Genomic DNA, 17,519 nt, shown 5'->3' with positions numbered 1-17,519 from the left:
CCCATCAACTGGCCTGTGCCAATGAGAGGCGAGGGGTGGTGGTGAGCTACCCAGCAAAGCCCGGGAGACCTGCTTCCACGTCCTCCTAACTGAGGAGAAATCATGGGAAAAAGAGAGCAGAGAAAGGCGAGGTGTGAAAACCTCTGATGAAAATTGCTCGGTGCATTGAGGTTTCAGGATTCATATTGCCTGTTCCTGCACCAGGCTCTGCTCATAGAGGCCTCAGTAAGCAGAAATTTGCAGATAGAGAACAAAGACATGGTGCCTTGGCCAGAGGATGATCCCTCACGGGGCCTGATCATGGAGCAGGGCTGCTGGAGGGCAGAGCCACCCCCATCCACCTCCTAGACAAACACACTGCTCTCCACAGGCACACAGCCTCAGCACAGGCTCCAGAGGAGATGCAAGGCACTTTTAAGGGAGAAGGGGGAGAACACAACAGCAAAGGCTTACCCAAAGCATCTGTGAGCCTCTGCCAAGTCCAGGCAGATGGGCACACACACTACTCCCTCCAAGCCACATGGAGCATGTCTGCTGCCCAACACAGTGGCAGAAAAAAGCCAAGTGTCCCCAGGATGACGGGTCCAGCTCAACAGAAAGGGGTCCAGGTGAGATAAGCCCTGCCAAGGAATGGGTGAGAAGAGGAAGGGAAGCACAGATCCCTACACACTGCTCATCTCCCCACATCACATCTCCAAGGACTCGTATCACAGGTTCAGCTACACAGCTGTCACCCTGCCCTGGCTAAGGTGGTCTGAGCACACAAGCATCCACTGTCCCCTCTGCCTAAGGGGACATCTCCTGGCCCCTGCCAGTTCCAGCCAGCCAGTCATTCCCAGTGGCCCCACAACGCGCCCACGGAGCGACAAGCAGATTGAGATGCTCTTCTCAGCCTCTAAATAATGGAGATGAAGACACTGGGTGCCAGACACCTCAAGGGCGCTCTGGTATGTGTGTGCCCACGTGCACACCCCCGTCACTGAGCAGAAAGAAATCCCTGACATGGCAGTGCTGCTCCCAGGGCCCTGCGGCGGGCTCAGCTGTGAGCTCCTGGGGTGGCTCTCCGGAGAGCTGCTCCCCTGGCTGGAGTGGAGCCCGGCAGGGCTGCAGTTGGCAGCCTGGGAGCTCCAGGGAGCCAGGATTCACAGCAGGGTGAACTGTGGGCTCCGGGGACTGCAGCGGGGCCAGGGAGATGCAGCGCCCACCGCAGCAGCCATGCATTGGCTCACTGTGGTCAGCCCTGACATTGCACTCTCTTAGCTGTGGCATTGTATTTTGACTGAAGCAGACAAGCAGGGGAATGAAAATGGATCCTTTTATATAAGGACTTTAATATTCTGCACATGCTGTAACAGCTCTTGACATCTTTGCCCACTGTGTTCCTTGCTGGTACTCACGTACAGGCCAGGCTAGGATTGCACAGCGAGTGCAAACTGCTCCCAGCACTGAAAGCATCCATTTGGGCACTGGGCTCACACCCCACGGGGACACAGGCACAGCATGCCTTGCTCAGGAAGGGGACAAGAAGCTTGGCTTGGATCTGATGCCAAAGACTGCAGGCATCAACGCCACGGGGCTCCCAGCACAAAGGTGTGTCCTATGGCACCTCCTGGAAGCAGGTCCAGCTTAAACTCAGGCTCATCTACCTGGATAACACCAGGCACTGGCAGCTCCAGCGAGATTTGGTGAGTTCAGTACACAACAGGACCAGGGCTGCTGCAAGTTTGGATGCTAGGAGGTCACATATGGGGTGCTGTGTAGGGACCCACAGTGCCTGGGGAAAAGTCTGAGTGAGGAGGAGGCAGGAGGAATGGATGAGCACAATTAGCTGTGGTAAAAGCCAAGGCTGTGAAAGCCCATTACCATTAGAGTAATTATTGCAATTATTATCTTTTCATATTTTTGACAATTCAGTAAGAATTAGCTTAACAGAAGAAAACATTTTCTGCTAAGTGCTGGTGAATCTAAAACAGAGAAGTAAAATGACGTTTCACTTTACATCTGGACATTTCCAAGGATTTACCCAGCTCTCTAAAACAAAAGTCAAGGAACTTCCCAACCAAAGTTTTCTTATCAAAGGAAAGTAGCAATTAATTAATAAAGAAAATAGCACAATGAAACCCCGGGACATTATCCTTTTTCTGCTTTTCTGCTGCAAACAAACAAGTCAGCAAAACAGAGGCAGGTCTCTGGAGACATGGTTTAGCAGTGGGTTTGGCAGTGGTGGGTTAGTGGCTGGACTCAATGATCTTAAGAGGTATTTTCCAGCCTAAACAATTCTGTGATATCTTGTCCTGATCTGCTGAGACAGGCTTGTGTCACCAAAGCTACTGCCAGCTTTGGCACGTGGGTGCAGCTGGGGCACCCCCCTCCTTCCCCATCCACCCAGAGAACCAGCACTGACAATAAACACCCATAATGAAATGGCCTTAAAGAACAAAGTGTATAGAAGGACAAAGCTGGAATGAATTAAAAAGAAGTATATAAAAATAACAAAAAAGAGAGCATTGCAATTAGTTAAACTGTTAAATGAATAAAAAGGTATTAAATAAAATTTCCTGAATGTCAAGTTGACACAGTTTTTTGCATTCAGGCAAGGAAATGAGTCCCTTGAGCAAATCTCCCTGCTCCAGGGCTGGGCATTAAAGGCTTTCTGGTGGATGTTGCTGGCTGAGGTGCCTTTGATCTGGGCTGCTGGATGCAGCTCACATCTCCCAGCCAGCGTAGCCCTGAACACAACCCCTCCTTCCCACCCTCCCACCCCGAGGACAGCACTGCAGGGCTGGCCAAAGCCAGGGCTCCGTGGGAACAGGGAAGCTGAGCCTCTCCAATGCCATCCAAATGCCCCCAGCGGGTCTTTTCATCAGGGTGCCTTTACATCTTGCTTTGCCAGCTCTCCTCCAAGTAGGACAAAGCAGCAGGGCTGCTCTCTGTCACACCTCCACCTTCACCTCTCCCGCAGGCACCAGCAGCAATTTTCCCTCTCTGGGGAAAGCAGCTTTCTTTAGCAGCACGTTGCCTGTCAAAGGCTCTTCCCTCAGTGCCTCCTGAAGCCAGTGAAACCTTTCTTTTTGGGAACGAGGGGAATGCTCCCTCCTGTGGCAATCACAGCGGCAGCCCCGCTCCCTGGCGTGAGGAGCCCCAAAAGCTGCCTGGCTCCCTCACTCCCCGGACCTCCAGAACAAACATCCAGCTGCACAGGAGCACCACGCAGGCTGGTGACATTATTTGCTGCCTGCAAGGTCATTCATGGGAGATAACCGTGGATCCCGAGATGTACATACGTATGTATATCTGTAATTCTCATGGGCTTTGTATATAATAATAAATATATAACGCAGGAACTTAACCAGTGAGGTACCAACAAAGACATCAAACGAAGCAATTTGTCTCAGACAATTGCCTGAGCTGCCTCCGATGTCGCTGTCTCGCCACTGACAATGAGAGGCTCTTAAGTGTCCTGGAATTGTACTGCGAGCTCCCCAAAGCTCTCACTGCCGCCCGCCTTCCCCTCCCTCGAGCTCCTTCCTGTGTTTCTCCAGCAAAACACTTTCTTACGCAAATAAACATGCAGGGAGGCACAAAAGGCATTTTGTCTAGGATTTCAACACTACCACGTATTTCTCATTCAAATATTCAGCTGTATCCTTCAGAGATCAAAAGCACAGCACTGAAACGAGGCGAAGCACGAACATCCCAAGCCAATAGCTCAAGCTTTCCTTTCATTCCTGTTCTGGCTGAGGAAGCAGATGAGAATTCCATCACTGTGGTGGCTCCCAGGTGTCACACAGGCCCGGGACTCCTGGGCACGCAGGTACAGCTCTCACACCACCCATCTCTGCACAGAGCTGCCAGTGATTATATTAATGGCCATTAAAGCTTTCATGAGCACTGCCTGTACAACCAGCAGGTGACCTGTGTGCTGTGAGATCTCCAGGGAGCTGCAAGCTGGGGCTGGCACAGCCTGGACCAGCTGGAGAAAGCTCACTGCTCCCAGATACTGGAGTGGGGTCTGGCCCAGGGAAGGGTGCCCCATGCTGCACCAGCACCCAGGGAAGGCACAACTCACTGCACAGCATCCTCCAGCACAACCAGCACCAAGGCATCCCTGCCACCTTCACACAGGGGAGCTATAAAGGAGGAATGGATAAAGTAGTGTAAGCCTGACCCAAAACACGCCCACAAGCCCCTCCTGCACCCCTGCTTTTCAGCCAGAGACTGTGCACACCTGTACTGCACCACAGGCTCAGGTTTATTAACAGGGACCAGCTTCCCTGCACAACCAGCTCCCTGACTGCAGCCCATCTCCCATTCCAAAGAGCCTTTCCCCGTGGGAACACGTTGGGGCAACAGGGCTGAGCCCCAGCAGCTGCCCACTGCTCTCCCCACCTTGGTGATGACGGTGCTGAGCAGGAGCCACGGGCTTGGGCATGTTTACTGTGTAATATATGAACTCAGACCAGTTTTATAAGCCCCTCCTGGCTCAAACCACATTGTAATTCCAAACAGTCTTAAACTCATTTAAATCCTAATAAAAGCACCGCCCTGCATTTGCATTCGCTGCTTGCAGGTCCCTGCGGCTGCCGTGACAGCAGCTCCCGTGGAATTGGGAATGCTGGATGCCATCCCTCACAGGAGGGGTCAGGATGCACACTGAACAGGACAATTAAAAACACAGATGCAAGAAATGGACCTCCAGACTGCCCCAGGATGATTGGCAGAGCAGTTGTGTGTCAAAGCTTTCACGGTAACACGGGAGAGCAGCAGCAGCAGCATGGAAACCTCAGTGTCCCACCTCCTCAGGAATCCCAGAGGAGATCCAGGCCAGATCTGTGGACACACAGGCACAAGGCACTCGCAGACTGCACCACAACTGGGTTTAAAGGAGAACAGGGAATGACTAATGAAGCACCAGGAAACCAAGCAAGGCTGCAGGTGCTGTGGGAAGTGTGTGCATGAACCACACAGGTGCCCTGGGGCAGGTGGGAACAGATCCAGCAGGAATCTGCCCTGGCTCCCCACATATCCCAGTGTGCTGGAGATACAGGGGGGTTGCTGCCACAGTCTGGGGGCACATCACACCCTGGGGCGGGCTCTGGGGTTGCATCTCAGCACATCATCCACCCCAGCACCACTAGCACCAAGTGCCAGTCTTGCCCTTCCCTCCCAGCACAGCCCAGCTGTGCTCCAGCTGTGCCAGAGGATGCAGCGGGGGCCTGGCTGGTGGCAGCCCCATGAGGCCCAGCTCCCCTTACCAAGCCCATACAGCTCTCTCATCCCACCACAGGCACAGCAGTGCTGACTCAGGCCCTGCCCACTGTGTCCCCTCCCCTGTGCTGCTGTCCCACTGTTCCCTGCTCCACAGCCTCTCACCTCTCCTCCAGGTTCAGCCCTGCTCCATTCCCATCCCTCCACCCCAGCCCAGTGCACTGGCTCTTGTCCAGTGCTTTATGCATGCCTGGTTTTGGCAGTGACATTAACAGGCTCCCCTGAAACAGTGAGATTATGAGCTATACCCATCCAGCTACAGAAATACTAATTATTAGTAACTGTATGAGATAAATGGAAATATCAATGATGAAAGTCAATATTATTGCCTCCTTTGTTCCTGTTTGTTTTATTTGTAGATGAAAGGACCACTCAGGCCGTCTCCCCAGGATGTGGCCAGGAGCTGGAACGGCTCCTCTTGGCAAGCTCCTCCAGAGCTGTGCTCTGATAAGAAATCACACTGCACACATGCTTCCAAAGGGCTCTCTAAATCAGCAGCCCTCAAAAGCAGCCATTGTCTTTGATTGATTCATAAAACTGGAGCTGCTTCCATTCCCTGCTCCAGAACCAGGCAAGGGAGGATTCAAGGAAGGGAGTAGGTGTAATGTGGGTGGCAGTGATTAATTGTGGAACATGGCACAGCACTGGGAACGCTCCATGGTTTGGCTGGCTTTGATGCTCACGCCTTCATCCTCCTCACTTGGTGGTTTAGGCACCAAGATGGGAACCAAGGACCCCTCCCCCAGGCTCTGCAAGAGATTCTCAGGCAAGTCCCAGGGCCCTGCTGTGGCCGGGTGAGCACTTACAACATCAACATTGCCTTAATCAGCAAGTCTGCTCCCTCTGCATGTTCTGAGTCAGAGCTGCTGATTTTGGTGACAAGAGACTTTTTTTTTTTTTTTTTTTTTTAGCCCTATTAGCCTTGCAGAGCTAACACAGCTAAGAGCAAGTGAATGGGATACTAATTTTGGATCACACCTCACAGCACTGGGAGAGCACTTCCTAGAGCAGCCTGTCTCCACAGGCAAGCCATGTGCTCCCCACAGCCATGGGAGGCAGGACACAGCCAGGAGGGAGCCATGGGGTGCACCAGGGACACTATTCTTGCTCCTAGTATACCCTAATATGTCACTAAACTGCCTCCATTCCCTTCCAAGCCCTGAGCCCATCACCAGCAAATATCCACAGGAACAAAGCAGCCCTCTGACTCCCAACTCACCATCTCCAAGGTCAATCTCCCTGCAGTGAATACAAACCATCCCAGCCCCTCAGTGCTAACCAGGACAAACACTCCTGCTGCCTCTCTCCATGTGCAATGAGATCAGGAGAAGCGGAAGGCTTGCAGGAGTAATTAGAACAGTCTTTAAAAAGCAGTCAGGCTATCCTAAATATTTCATGGAAGGTAATTTTATTTTTTTGAAGCCGCTTTAAAACCCCTCCTTGCCCCTTGGTGTATGTCAGGGTGCAATTAAGCAGAAAGTATCAACGCATAAACCCAAAGAAACAAACTGCCAGGCACACCCACCTCCACTCTCACTTCTTGCCTGTGGTTCACATTGATGTGACATCCCAAAGCTGTGTGTGCACACGACAGAATCTCCCAGCCCAAGACAAGGGAGAGCTGGCTCAACTGCTAGGAAACCTCAGAAACCTCCCAGCATCACAAACACAGTGCCCACATTGCTGCCACAAAGAGTCTCTGATGGTCCTCACCAAAGCTCACGGGTGCTGGAGAGCCCTGAGCATCAGACACTCTGTAAGATCCCACCAGTGAGCTCTGCAGAGCTGCTGGACAGTGACGGTGACATCCAGCAAATCCCTCGTGGTGCCACCCTCGGGAGGGCAGCCTGGCTCGGCAGATTTTCTCAAAATTAGGAATTATTTTTAATAACAGAAAAATCTCTTAATAGCTTTGTCAGCCCTCAGAGGGAGATGTTTGAGAAGAAATCTGTTTTAATCCAGAGAGTCAGGTGGGAACCAGGTAAGACACAGACCAAAAATTCAGGGCTTCCCTTGGCCCTACTGGGGTGAAGAAGTCGACCTGCCAGAAGGGACCACAGACACCCTCCCTCTGGGACACTCCTTCCTCCAGCCCAGCTCTCTCAGCTCTCCCAGTCCCACTGTTTAAACACAGCATTTGGGCCAGCTGAAGACAAGAGTGGTCCTGGTGTCCCCACTGTCCCTGGGGACGGCCCCAACACTGCTGCCACTCCTACATGTCCCCCCAGCTCATGGGGACACCAGGCTTTTGATGTAACCTCAGCACCAAAAACTTGCTTTTCAATAGAATCCAAAACATTCCACAGGAGCTTGGTGGAAACCCTGCTGCAAGTCCGTGGCCACATCACCAGAGCTAGAAACATCAGAGAGAACATGGGGGATTTTTTGGGAACATTTATGGCACATGCAGTCAGAGAGGAAGAGAAACATCCCTCGGAAACCACAGCAGTTCAAAGATCTACTCAATTTCAACACTAAAAATTCATGCATTAAAAATCCACTCAGGCTCAGAACTAAAAAAAGCCTCTGACCACATCATCCAGCCCAAGGTTTGCAGGTTCCTTGAGGAGAGAGCTTATGTGCCCGCTGGATGCTCAGGCTGAGATCCCTGCTCCCAGCACCACATCCTGCTTCCCTCCCGGCTTTTGGGCAGGGCAAGAGTCTGTGGGGTGTTTGGGACCCCAGCTGTGCCTGGCTGCCCTCCTCTCGCACTGCTGAGTGGACAGAGCAGCCTGAGAAACTGACCATACACCACTCCCCTCCATTATCCCAAATTCCCTAGGAAATAATTTCTCCTTTTCTGAAAGGAAAAAGCAGAAGGAAAACCAAAACCACCTCATTTTCTAAATACTGTTCTTAGGAAAAACCTTCAGTTTTTGCAAAGAGCACTCTGAAAGAAAACACCCAAATCCAAACACAGAGCAGATGGTTCTTGGTGCTTACATTTTCAGGAGGACTTTAACCAGCAGGATCATTTCCCAGCAGAATTTTGTTTTAAGAGACAATCACTAAAAATAAATGCACTTCAGAGCTTGCTGTTGAAAAGGTATTTTCACAGAAAACTGCTATTTCCATGGTCCCTGTAGCTGCTCTGTCAGCCCTGACACAGTGGGAGCTCCTCCTCGGAGCATCCTTCACACACAGCTTCTCCCAGGGTCCAATCCACACAGAGCACCTGTGGGAGCAGGGAGGGATGTCTGGGCTGCTTCCTGATTACCATAAAACAGGAAACAGCAACAAGGAGCTACAAACACCTCTCTGCAAAGCTGGAAATGCCTTTCCACATGCTCCTCTCACACAGGAATGTGAGGCAAGGTAAGGACAGGTCCCTTTTTTGCATGCATCGGGTTGAGCCTATGCAGCCTGCTCTTTGCTTTGAGCAAAGAACAACATAAGGGAGAAATGACATATCTGAGTGTGAAAGAGTTCTGTTCTGATTCTCTTTTCCCTGAACCAGGCATGGAGCACCACCCCCGGGCAACCCCAAATGAGCCCCTGTGCTCTCCCCAGGTAGGAGTGCCCCTCCCCGTGCCACCACTCCTCTTGAACAGAGATCCCAGCACACTCCTCCATCTCCTACTACCTTGGACAACATCCAGTTTCAACAAACCCTCCCCCAGCTGTGGCAGATGAAAGATGCTTGAATCATCCTAATTTTTTTTTTTTTTTCATTAGGAAACCAAACTCTGCTCTTCATCGAGAGATCCTTTTTATTCTCTCTCAAGGACTGACATGCTGGGAAATTGCCTCAGCCCAGTCAGCTCTGATGTTTGCTGTCTCACGCATCTCCCGCATCAGGCTGACAGCTCCCAGACTCAGCTGAGGATGGGGATGTGCAGAACAAGCCAAAACCTGCTCCTCTGTCTTTTAACTGTCCCGGCAAGAGCGTGGGGAGGAGGCTGAGCCAGGGGGAACGTGCAGAACCGTGCAAGGAGAACAGAGCCATCCCCAAAGCCACTGCTTTTTGAGGACCCTCTCGCCTGCCCTCTCCTGGAAGATAAAACCACTCCTGCCCGGCATTCCCAAGCTGCAGCGTCTGGCTGCCCACCTGAATCACTCCACGTGGGCAGCGCTTGTCCCTTCCTGATGGGGAAGGACAAGCTGGAGCAAACCCTCCTAAGGAGAGCCACACAATCCCATCACAGACCCTTTTCTCAAAAGCACCACCATCCAAATACTCCTTTCAGAGGCCTCTCCTCCTGGTAAAACACTCCCCTTGAACAGGCACGATGGACTGACTGAACACCTCCCACCTGCCCCAGATCCCAGCTGGAAGCCATCCCCACCAGGAGGGCTGGGAGGCAGACACCCAGCTGCCTCACCCCCACCAGGAGGGCTGGGAGGCCACCCCAGACTAAGGGGAGAGGAAAAGGCATTTTTACCACACTTTTGGCAATGGAAACCAGTCCAGCCCTGGCCTCAGCACAACAAATGCACGTGATCATCACATGTACCAGTGCTCAGAGCTGGGTGCACCTACCTGGGTCAGATGAAGGCAGGATGCTGGGGGATCAGATGCCAGGTGTGCACTGGGCTTTGGCCTCTCCTCTGCTTTCCACTCATGCACTGTGGGCAAAAGGAAACCAAAATTAAGGCTTTAAACCTGGCATTTGAGAGGCAAGCAGGAAAGAAATTAAAAAGCTGTGAATGCTTTTGCCTCTCAAAACTGAGCTCGGGGAAGCTCAATCTTCATCCAAGCTGATATTTAAAAGTTATAAATCAGGCTGTAACAGACAGAAAAACACAACTACCAAAATTTAGCGGCCCTGCTGCTGGAAGGCCCAAAATGAACTGCTTAAGAGAGCCATTTTCCCACGGAAATAGAGCAGGTCTGTACTTAGTAGAGCATTGATCTGCTGACAGCTACCAGGACAGATCTGGGCCAGAGCACTTGGGAATCATTTGCAGTGATCTCTGAAGAAGCACATGCATGCAAAACCCCTTGGAAAAACACTGTTGTAAGGCACTGCTGCAGCTGATTACGAGTCTAGATGTCACTCACTGGTCAGCACAGGCTTACACTTCCTTCCAAAAGCATCCCCAGGCAGCTCAGTCCCTGCTGCATCCCTGTATCCCAGCCAAATGCTTCACAGAGGACTGGAACTGCAAAACATCACCAAAGAGCCGAGCTGCAAAAGGCTCCCACAGCTCAGGACCCCAGCAATGAGACACGAGGCTCAAACTGGGGACACTGCACCCCAAGGACCCAGGGGGCCTGAGGGCTCTCCCACAGATGTGCTGGGATTTGGAGATGCTGTGTTACAGCCTTCAGAACACTGCCACAAGTCCTGGGGACAACAGGCTGGGCCCTGAGAGATGCCAGGAGCTTGGTCCAGCTGAGGGGTGCACAGGCTGCCAGTCCTGGGGTGCCCCAATTTACCTAGCCTGGGGCTCCCTCCCACTGCCACCACAGCTGAGACGTGTGCTGCAGGTAGAAGAGCTCAGCTGCAACCCTCCTGCAGGTGTGGGAAGAAGTGCCCCACATTCACCATCTCCCAGCACAATTTTTGCTGTTTCAGGAGACGAGGTCAAAGCAGGGGGATGTATTCCTCCTTTCTTGCCATAAAAAGCCATTTCTCTGAGTCCTGAGCACACACAGGGGGCACAGAGGAGCCTCCAGGAGGCATGAGCACTGCCGGAGGTGCTCCAGTCCCACATGGGACTCTGTCTGTCCTCCCAGCACAGGGACACAGTGTTGGGCTGGCCAGGAGCCTTTCCCTTGCCCACCAGCTTTCCTGAAGCAGTTCTCACCCCCAAAATAACCCAGGAAAAGCTAAAGCATCTGATTTCCAGAGGTGTTGAGTGCTCTTGGCTCTCACTGGCTTCAAACCCAGGTGTTTGTGCCCCAGCCCTTGACCAATTCTCACCATCCCAGGCACCCAGAGCAGCAGATGACCTGGCAGACAGGTGGGCAGGGAGGGCACAGGAGAGGGGGAGGCAGTGCTGGCTCACCTGTCCAGCCCCTCTATGTACACAGCTCCTGCACAGACAGGATATGTGACACCAGTTAATGGTTCCTTGGTTTTTTGGGGGTTATTCCTGTCTACTCCTCCTTAGGAAATGATACATAAGCAGATCTTGCAGCAATCCCCAATGCTACCAAAAAAAGTCCATCTGTGTCAAAACTGGGAGCACAAATGCCTCTGTTTTAGGGGAACAGAACCTGCCCAATCATGCTTCAAAGGACATCTGAGGTCCTAACACTGCTCAAGATCCTGCAGAAGGCATTGGAAAAATGGGAAATTACTTATTTGGTTTATTTTTTGCTTTCACACATCACTTATTTTAAAAGACTAAAAACATGTTTATGAGTTTAACATATTTAAATGGATCAAAATCTGTTCAGCAAGGATGGAAAACAACTCTCCCACCCCAAACTTCTTGTGGGCTGGGACCTGCTTTTCAATCTTCCACCCACAGCAAATATTTCAGATCCAATTTTAAACTGAAATGCTGGGGACAGATCGGGGAGAGGACCCGTGTGGGGAACTGTGCCACCGCTCTCCTCATCAGCACCTCAAGCACCCCTCACCTAAAGTCACTCAGGGACACCTGGGCAAGGGATCAGCTGGGAACAGGGGACAATAGAGGCATCTGTGTGTGGGGAGAGCATCCAGAGAAGATAAAATGAGAAGCTTTCCTTCCTCCTCCTCCATCAGCAGCTTTCCACAAGGAGGATCAATGCAGCCCACTGTAACTGCACCGTTGTTCCATTTTTAATTAATGAAAGAAAAAACTAATCATTGAATTAAACTTCTCATTACTCCAGCTGAATACCCTCTAAGTAAATTTAATTACTGTACGAATTGGGTTTCTCCCTGCCTGTTTCATTAGCTACTGATAAAGATGGAGGGAGGGGGGAAAAGAGGGAGAAATGAAAACAGAGAAGGAGAATGGAAGGTGGGAACAGTAAATGTAAACCCAGAGGTACACAATTCTGGCATTTCAGGGGCTTCCAGTAAGGGCTTGGGGAAAGACTCTCCCAAAGCAGGGTAGAGGGATTCCCTCTGGGGTAAACCCACAGGGACAAGGTGCTACCACCCTCTCCAGCACTGCCACTCACACCCTGGGGTCATGGCCACCTGCAAAAGAGCCAGCAGAGGTTTGGGCACAACCAGCTCCCCTCCAAACAAGGGCAGACACTGATTTCAGACCTGCAGCAGCCATGATCCCTTCTGATCTCAGGTACCTCTGAACAGCCAGTTTTTTCCTTCTGCAACAAAGGCAGCAACCCCACAACACTTCAGCAGGGAGCCAGTGCTGACAGGAGCACGGGAGCACGTGTGAGCAGATCCTGAACACCTGCTGTCCCACCATGCTCCCAGCCACCTGCCTGCCATGCTGTGTTGGAGCCTTCCTGCCGGAGTGGGAGTCCTGCACACCCAGGCTGTGGGCAGCCAGGATGTGCCAGCAGCACACTCCTCCCAGGAAATCAGCCCAGGAAGCCTTCCTGCAGCCCCTCGCGTTGCTGCACAGATTTTGTTTATGGCATGGCTTTGGGGCTTTCCTATCCTCCTCCTATGATTCAGCCCTCCATTGCTCCCTTCCTGACACAGGGCATGAGCCAGCACAGCCCCATCCAAGGAGTCCGGCAGCCCCCACCAAGCACAGCCCCCTTCCAGCACTTGCCTCCCCCATCCAGCAGTTCTGTGTGGCTGGGTAGGGTCACATTTGGGCTAGATTGGGCTGGGAGAGGGCATGGTAAATAAAAAGCACAGCTGTTTTCTCCAGCTGGGTAATTTCAGCTGAGCTGGGTGGTGGAAGTGCTACCCAAGTGCCAGCCACAATGGGATTTGGGATATGGGTCAGATCACCTCCTCCCTGCCATCAGGGGGCTGAGAGGAGCCCATGGAGTTGTTCTCCCCCCCGTCCCTTCCTTCTCTCCTCCATCCCCAGAGTGATTTCCCCTGCTCAAAAAGGTTCTGGGCAGAACGGAAGGTCCCCTCTGCTTCCCATTTATCTCCCCAAAGTGGGCTTTCCCAAAGACCAGATGGGGAAAGCAGGTAACAGGCACACCTCTGCTCTGCAGGGAGGGAATGGCACTGGGTGAGACCTGCCACGCACCTCTGGCACCCAGCACAGCTCTGGACACTGGGGCCACCCCCAGAGCCGGGGAGGGTGCTGGCTCCAGGTGGGCTCAGCACAGCACACTCTCCTCTCCAGCACGAGCTTTCTGCCGTAGCTAAAATTGGCTCCCACAGGCTTCTGCCATCACCAAAGTCACTGGCACAGCATGTTCTGCCACCACAGGCTCTTCCCAAGCTCCCACTCAAAAACCCCCAACGCTGCGTGCTATGGGCCCCGCAGCTCCCACTCCCCCACACGCTTCTCTTTTGTCCTGGTGATTAAGCAGAGAAAAGAAAGTAATTCAGGATGACCAAAGTAATTTTTTTCTTTGCCAAATTTTAAAGCTCCAGTAATAATTCGGGGCTGAATGAAACATTTTGTTTGGGCTGAAGTGAAGCTTTCATTTTGTTTGTAGGTGGCTTCCCCTCCACCCTGGGAAAAAAAAAAAAAAACCTAGAAAAAAATCAAAATGAAATGTCATCTTGAAACAGATGGCTGAAAGGTTTCATTTTGAAAATGTCAAAATCAAACTTTTCAGTGTTTCACTTTTTTTTTTCCAGCCAAAGCCACTTGCTAAATACAACCTGAATTCGTGAGCTGAGTCTGTTGACTGAAACCTGAATTTTTTTGGTGCATAAGCTGTTCCCTCAGAGCGTTTTTTTGCAGGCTGGCACAGGTCCCCTACGCTGTGACCCCACTGCAGCCGGGGACGCACACGGAGTCAACAGGAACAGTGACCTGGAGCAGGTCCTTCTGCAGGGGGGTGTCCTGGGAAAGGAAAGCCAGAGGCCAGGACTCACCGTGGCAGCAGCTCTCCGCAGCTCCGCTGTGGGGTCCCGAGCAGCGGGGGCAGAGCCGGGCGCTGCGGCCCCGGGCGCGAGGGACAGGGGGGTCCTGCCCGTCTCATGGGACCCAGAGCAGAGCAGGGGGCACCTGGCTCAGCCCCAGACACACAGCCCTGCAAGACAGGAGGAAGGGGACAGCGTCAGCAATACCTTGGGTTTTTTCTGTTCTGTTTTGGTGTGCAGCTTTAGCTTTATTTGAAGTGTTCCCAGGATCTTTTCACAGGATGGTGAAGACAAAACAATCCTATTCTAGCTGGAGACTCAAGGACTGGAGACTCTTCAAACTTCAGGCCCAGAGCATGAACCGCTTGAAAAGAGAGGGCAAGCAAGCAAGGAGGATGAAAATTCATCATTTGAAGCTATTAACTGGACAGTTAACTCCTATATGCAAATGGACTAAAACTTAAAAAACTGTGAGATCTCATGACCAAGCCTTCCTTTGCTCCTATCTTGGAGCCATCCGGGTACTGCTGGGGTGTGACCCTTGAAGGCACTTCAATAAATCTCCACTTTATTCCCCTTAACTCCATCCAGCCTCTGCTCCAGCTCCCTAAGGCATCAGCAGCAGTGTCCAAGGATCTGCCCTCTCCATGAGGGACTGCTCACTCCCACCCCTGGCCAGTGCTCCCTGCAGGGAGCCCAGCCCATGGGAGAATGGGCTTTGTTCATCTTGCTCCGGGAGGGACAATGTCCATCCCTAAACTGGTCCAAACCAGATCCCCGGGATGAGGTCTAACAACCAGGTTGGTGCTGATCAGATCTTACCAACAGCAGATCTAATAACCTCTCTCCCATGCCCTGGGTCCCCACAACTGCCTTGTGCCCGCACTGCTGCCAGGTGACTCTGTCCCCATGCAGATGTCTGGGTGACAATGTGATAATGGAGGGCAACCACACACCAGGCTCCCATTCTCAGCAAGCAGGAATCAGGTTTTGATTGCCAAGTTCAACAGTCCAAGGGTTTTCAAGCACATTGTGGCACCTCTAAATTCTGCCTTGAATTTTGGGCCTTGACACACAGAAGGGCACTGGAAACACTTTAAATCTGCTTGACATCTGCTATTGATTCCCAAAGAGTGACAAGATTCCCAGGGTACACTGGCAGAAGCACAACAGGCCAGATTCATGAGGGTGCTCTCAAAAAAACCACCCCAAAGCTTTAATCCAACACACAGTCAGTTATGAAAATCTGATTTATGCTCCACAAGAAGCTGGATAAGGAAATCACATGCCACAAAACCCTATGAAAGCAGGAGTAGACACCTAATTCCAAAATCCACCAGCGTTCAGGTTAGAAACGTGTAGGTTCATTTCCTTTTCTCTTTCACCTCTGGTTCAGCTCAGGAGCAGCAGCAGAGGTGCAGCAGGACCATCACCCTTCCAGCACAATCACAAACCACAAAATGCCGAGGCTGGTGTCGGAAAACCTGTTTGTAGGAGATCACCAGCCTGATAGCTCCCTGAAAGAGGATTAGATGGAGCTTAGACTAAGCATCTCAACAGTATCAAGCCATAAGAAGATGCTCAGCCGCTGCCACTGCTAAGGTAACATGGAGACGGATTTATCCACTGAGAAGGAAAATCTTCCTTCTGAGAGCCTCTCTCATCACAGAGAGGGCAATTTGCCGGTCCTTGGCTCCATGTCCACAGGGCAGGGCAGGCAGGAGCCTGCTGGATGGACTCATGTGGAACAAGAGGCAGACTGGCTCCAAACTCAAGCCTCCTCCCAAGTTCAGGGGGCGGCAATCGGAAATTAAGCCCATCTGTTCCTAAAACACTGCACTAGTGGAGAGGTGAGGAGGCTGAGAATCTGAGCTCCAGAGAAACTAAAAACAGAGAGACAGAGCTGCCTCTGAGGGGAGGGATGCTGCCTCAGGCTCACCACTGCAATGAGTTTGGAGATCTAAACTAAATCTCTCGAGCAAGGGAGGTGCTGCCAGCACCATGTGGGTCTCCCCGCACCATCCCACCCTGGTGGAAGGGAGAGATGAGGCAGCTGAAGTGCCCCAAACCTCATGGAAAAAATACAGACAAGGGAAGAATAGATTACATATTAGGAAGGAATCCTAATCCTTCCCTGTGGGGGTGGGCAGGCCCTGGCACAGGTTGCCCAGAGCAGCGGTGGCTGCCCCATCCCTGAAGTGTCCAAGGCCAGCCTGCACAGGGCTTGGAGTGCCCTGCTCTAGTGGAGGGTGTCCCTGCCCATGACAAGGGGTTGTCCTTGAAGGTCCCTTTCAACCCAAAACACTCTGTGATTCTATGAAGAGAAACTGAAGCAGGCACCAGGGGTTCAAGGAGCTACCACAGCCAAACCCACCAGCAACAACTGGAAAAAATTGGAAAATTGGCTTTGTCATATGGAATGGTTTCACAAAGAGTATCAAGCGCTCCATCAGCATCAAAGCAGCCAGGTTTTATGTGTTTGAAAGGAAACATTGCCTTTTTTTCCCTCCCTCTGAGCCCACTTTTCATTTTAAGTCTCCTCATTTCTTCTCTACCCCAATCTAAACCAACTCTGCTGTCAAGTCCTTGCATTTCTGCCACGTTCACTCAAATAATTTCAAACCAAACCTCCACATTTTCCTCTTCTCCCTTGAAACAATGATGCTAAACCAGGAAACAATTTTTTTTGCCCAGCTCCTGCTAAAAGCCAGGACAGCAGGGTGTTGGCTGGGAGCAGAGGCATGGGAAGTAGCAGCCAGGTGGGATTTGGAAGTGTTGCCTCCAAATCACCTCTAGGTTCCAGGATGTTCAAAAAAGTAATTTTGTGCAGATCCTTTATCCCTGAGAGATGGAAATAACAAGGGAGCAGAATTGGATCAGGCATGGGGAGACAGGGATATTTAACAACCCGAGCACCACTCAGGTTACCCAGGGTCAGGGCAGCAAAGGAGGCTGATTCCCCCAGCATCAGAACAGGGCAAGAGTACCTGGTCCCTCCTGCTTCAAGTAGTAAAAATTCAGATTTAGTAAAGAGTATTTATGAGTATTGAGGGGGAAAAAAAAAACCCCACATGCCACAGGGAATAACAAGGCTTTCTTGCGGCTGGTGGCTGAACAGAATAAATCTATCCACTGGGTATAAATTGTTTAAGCAAAAAATCCCTCTCAACTGGAATATTTTGCAAGAAAAATAGCAACAAAAAAAAAAAAAAAGAAAAGAAAAAGAACTCTGAACCCTCATTTCTCTCCTCAAGGTCAGAGCTGTTATCCTCTTTCATGAAGGAGAAAAAAACCACCTTTCACCAGGAAGTTTAGCCAAAAGAATTGAAACATTTAGGATGTGAGTGCATTACTGCCTGGACTGGCCTGCCCAGCTGACTAGACTAAATCTCTCTA

At 51.4% G+C, this 17,519-nt stretch overlaps 1 protein-coding gene across 5 annotated transcripts in view; it reads right to left on the bottom strand.

Annotated features, from left to right (window-relative positions):
* Nucleotides 1-17,519, bottom strand: part of LINGO1 (leucine rich repeat and Ig domain containing 1) — a 155,132-nt gene that overhangs the window by 48,948 nt on the left and 88,665 nt on the right. For 2 of the 5 annotated variants that reach the window (XM_038146996.1, XM_038146998.1), the window contains 2 exons: nucleotides 14,136-14,293; nucleotides 9,749-9,834 (listed from right to left, as the gene is read on the bottom strand). Coding sequence is in view for 1 of the 5 variants with exons in the window: in XM_038146993.1 (XP_038002921.1) it covers nucleotides 9,749-9,834; nucleotide 10,271 (87 nt within the window). In the remaining 4 variants the exon portion in view is untranslated. Of the gene's footprint in view, nucleotides 1-9,748; nucleotides 9,835-10,270; nucleotides 10,287-14,135; nucleotides 14,294-17,519 lie in introns of those variants that run through there. The other 3 variants (XM_038146997.1, XM_038146999.1, XM_038146993.1) reach the window with 2 other exon arrangements.

The sequence above is a fragment of the Motacilla alba genome, chromosome 10, assembly GCF_015832195.1.
Source record: "Motacilla alba alba isolate MOTALB_02 chromosome 10, Motacilla_alba_V1.0_pri, whole genome shotgun sequence".
Lineage (NCBI taxonomy): Eukaryota > Metazoa > Chordata > Aves > Passeriformes > Motacillidae > Motacilla > Motacilla alba.
Note: the sequence above shows the minus strand (reverse complement) of the source record. Positions and strands in the feature narration are given on the sequence as shown.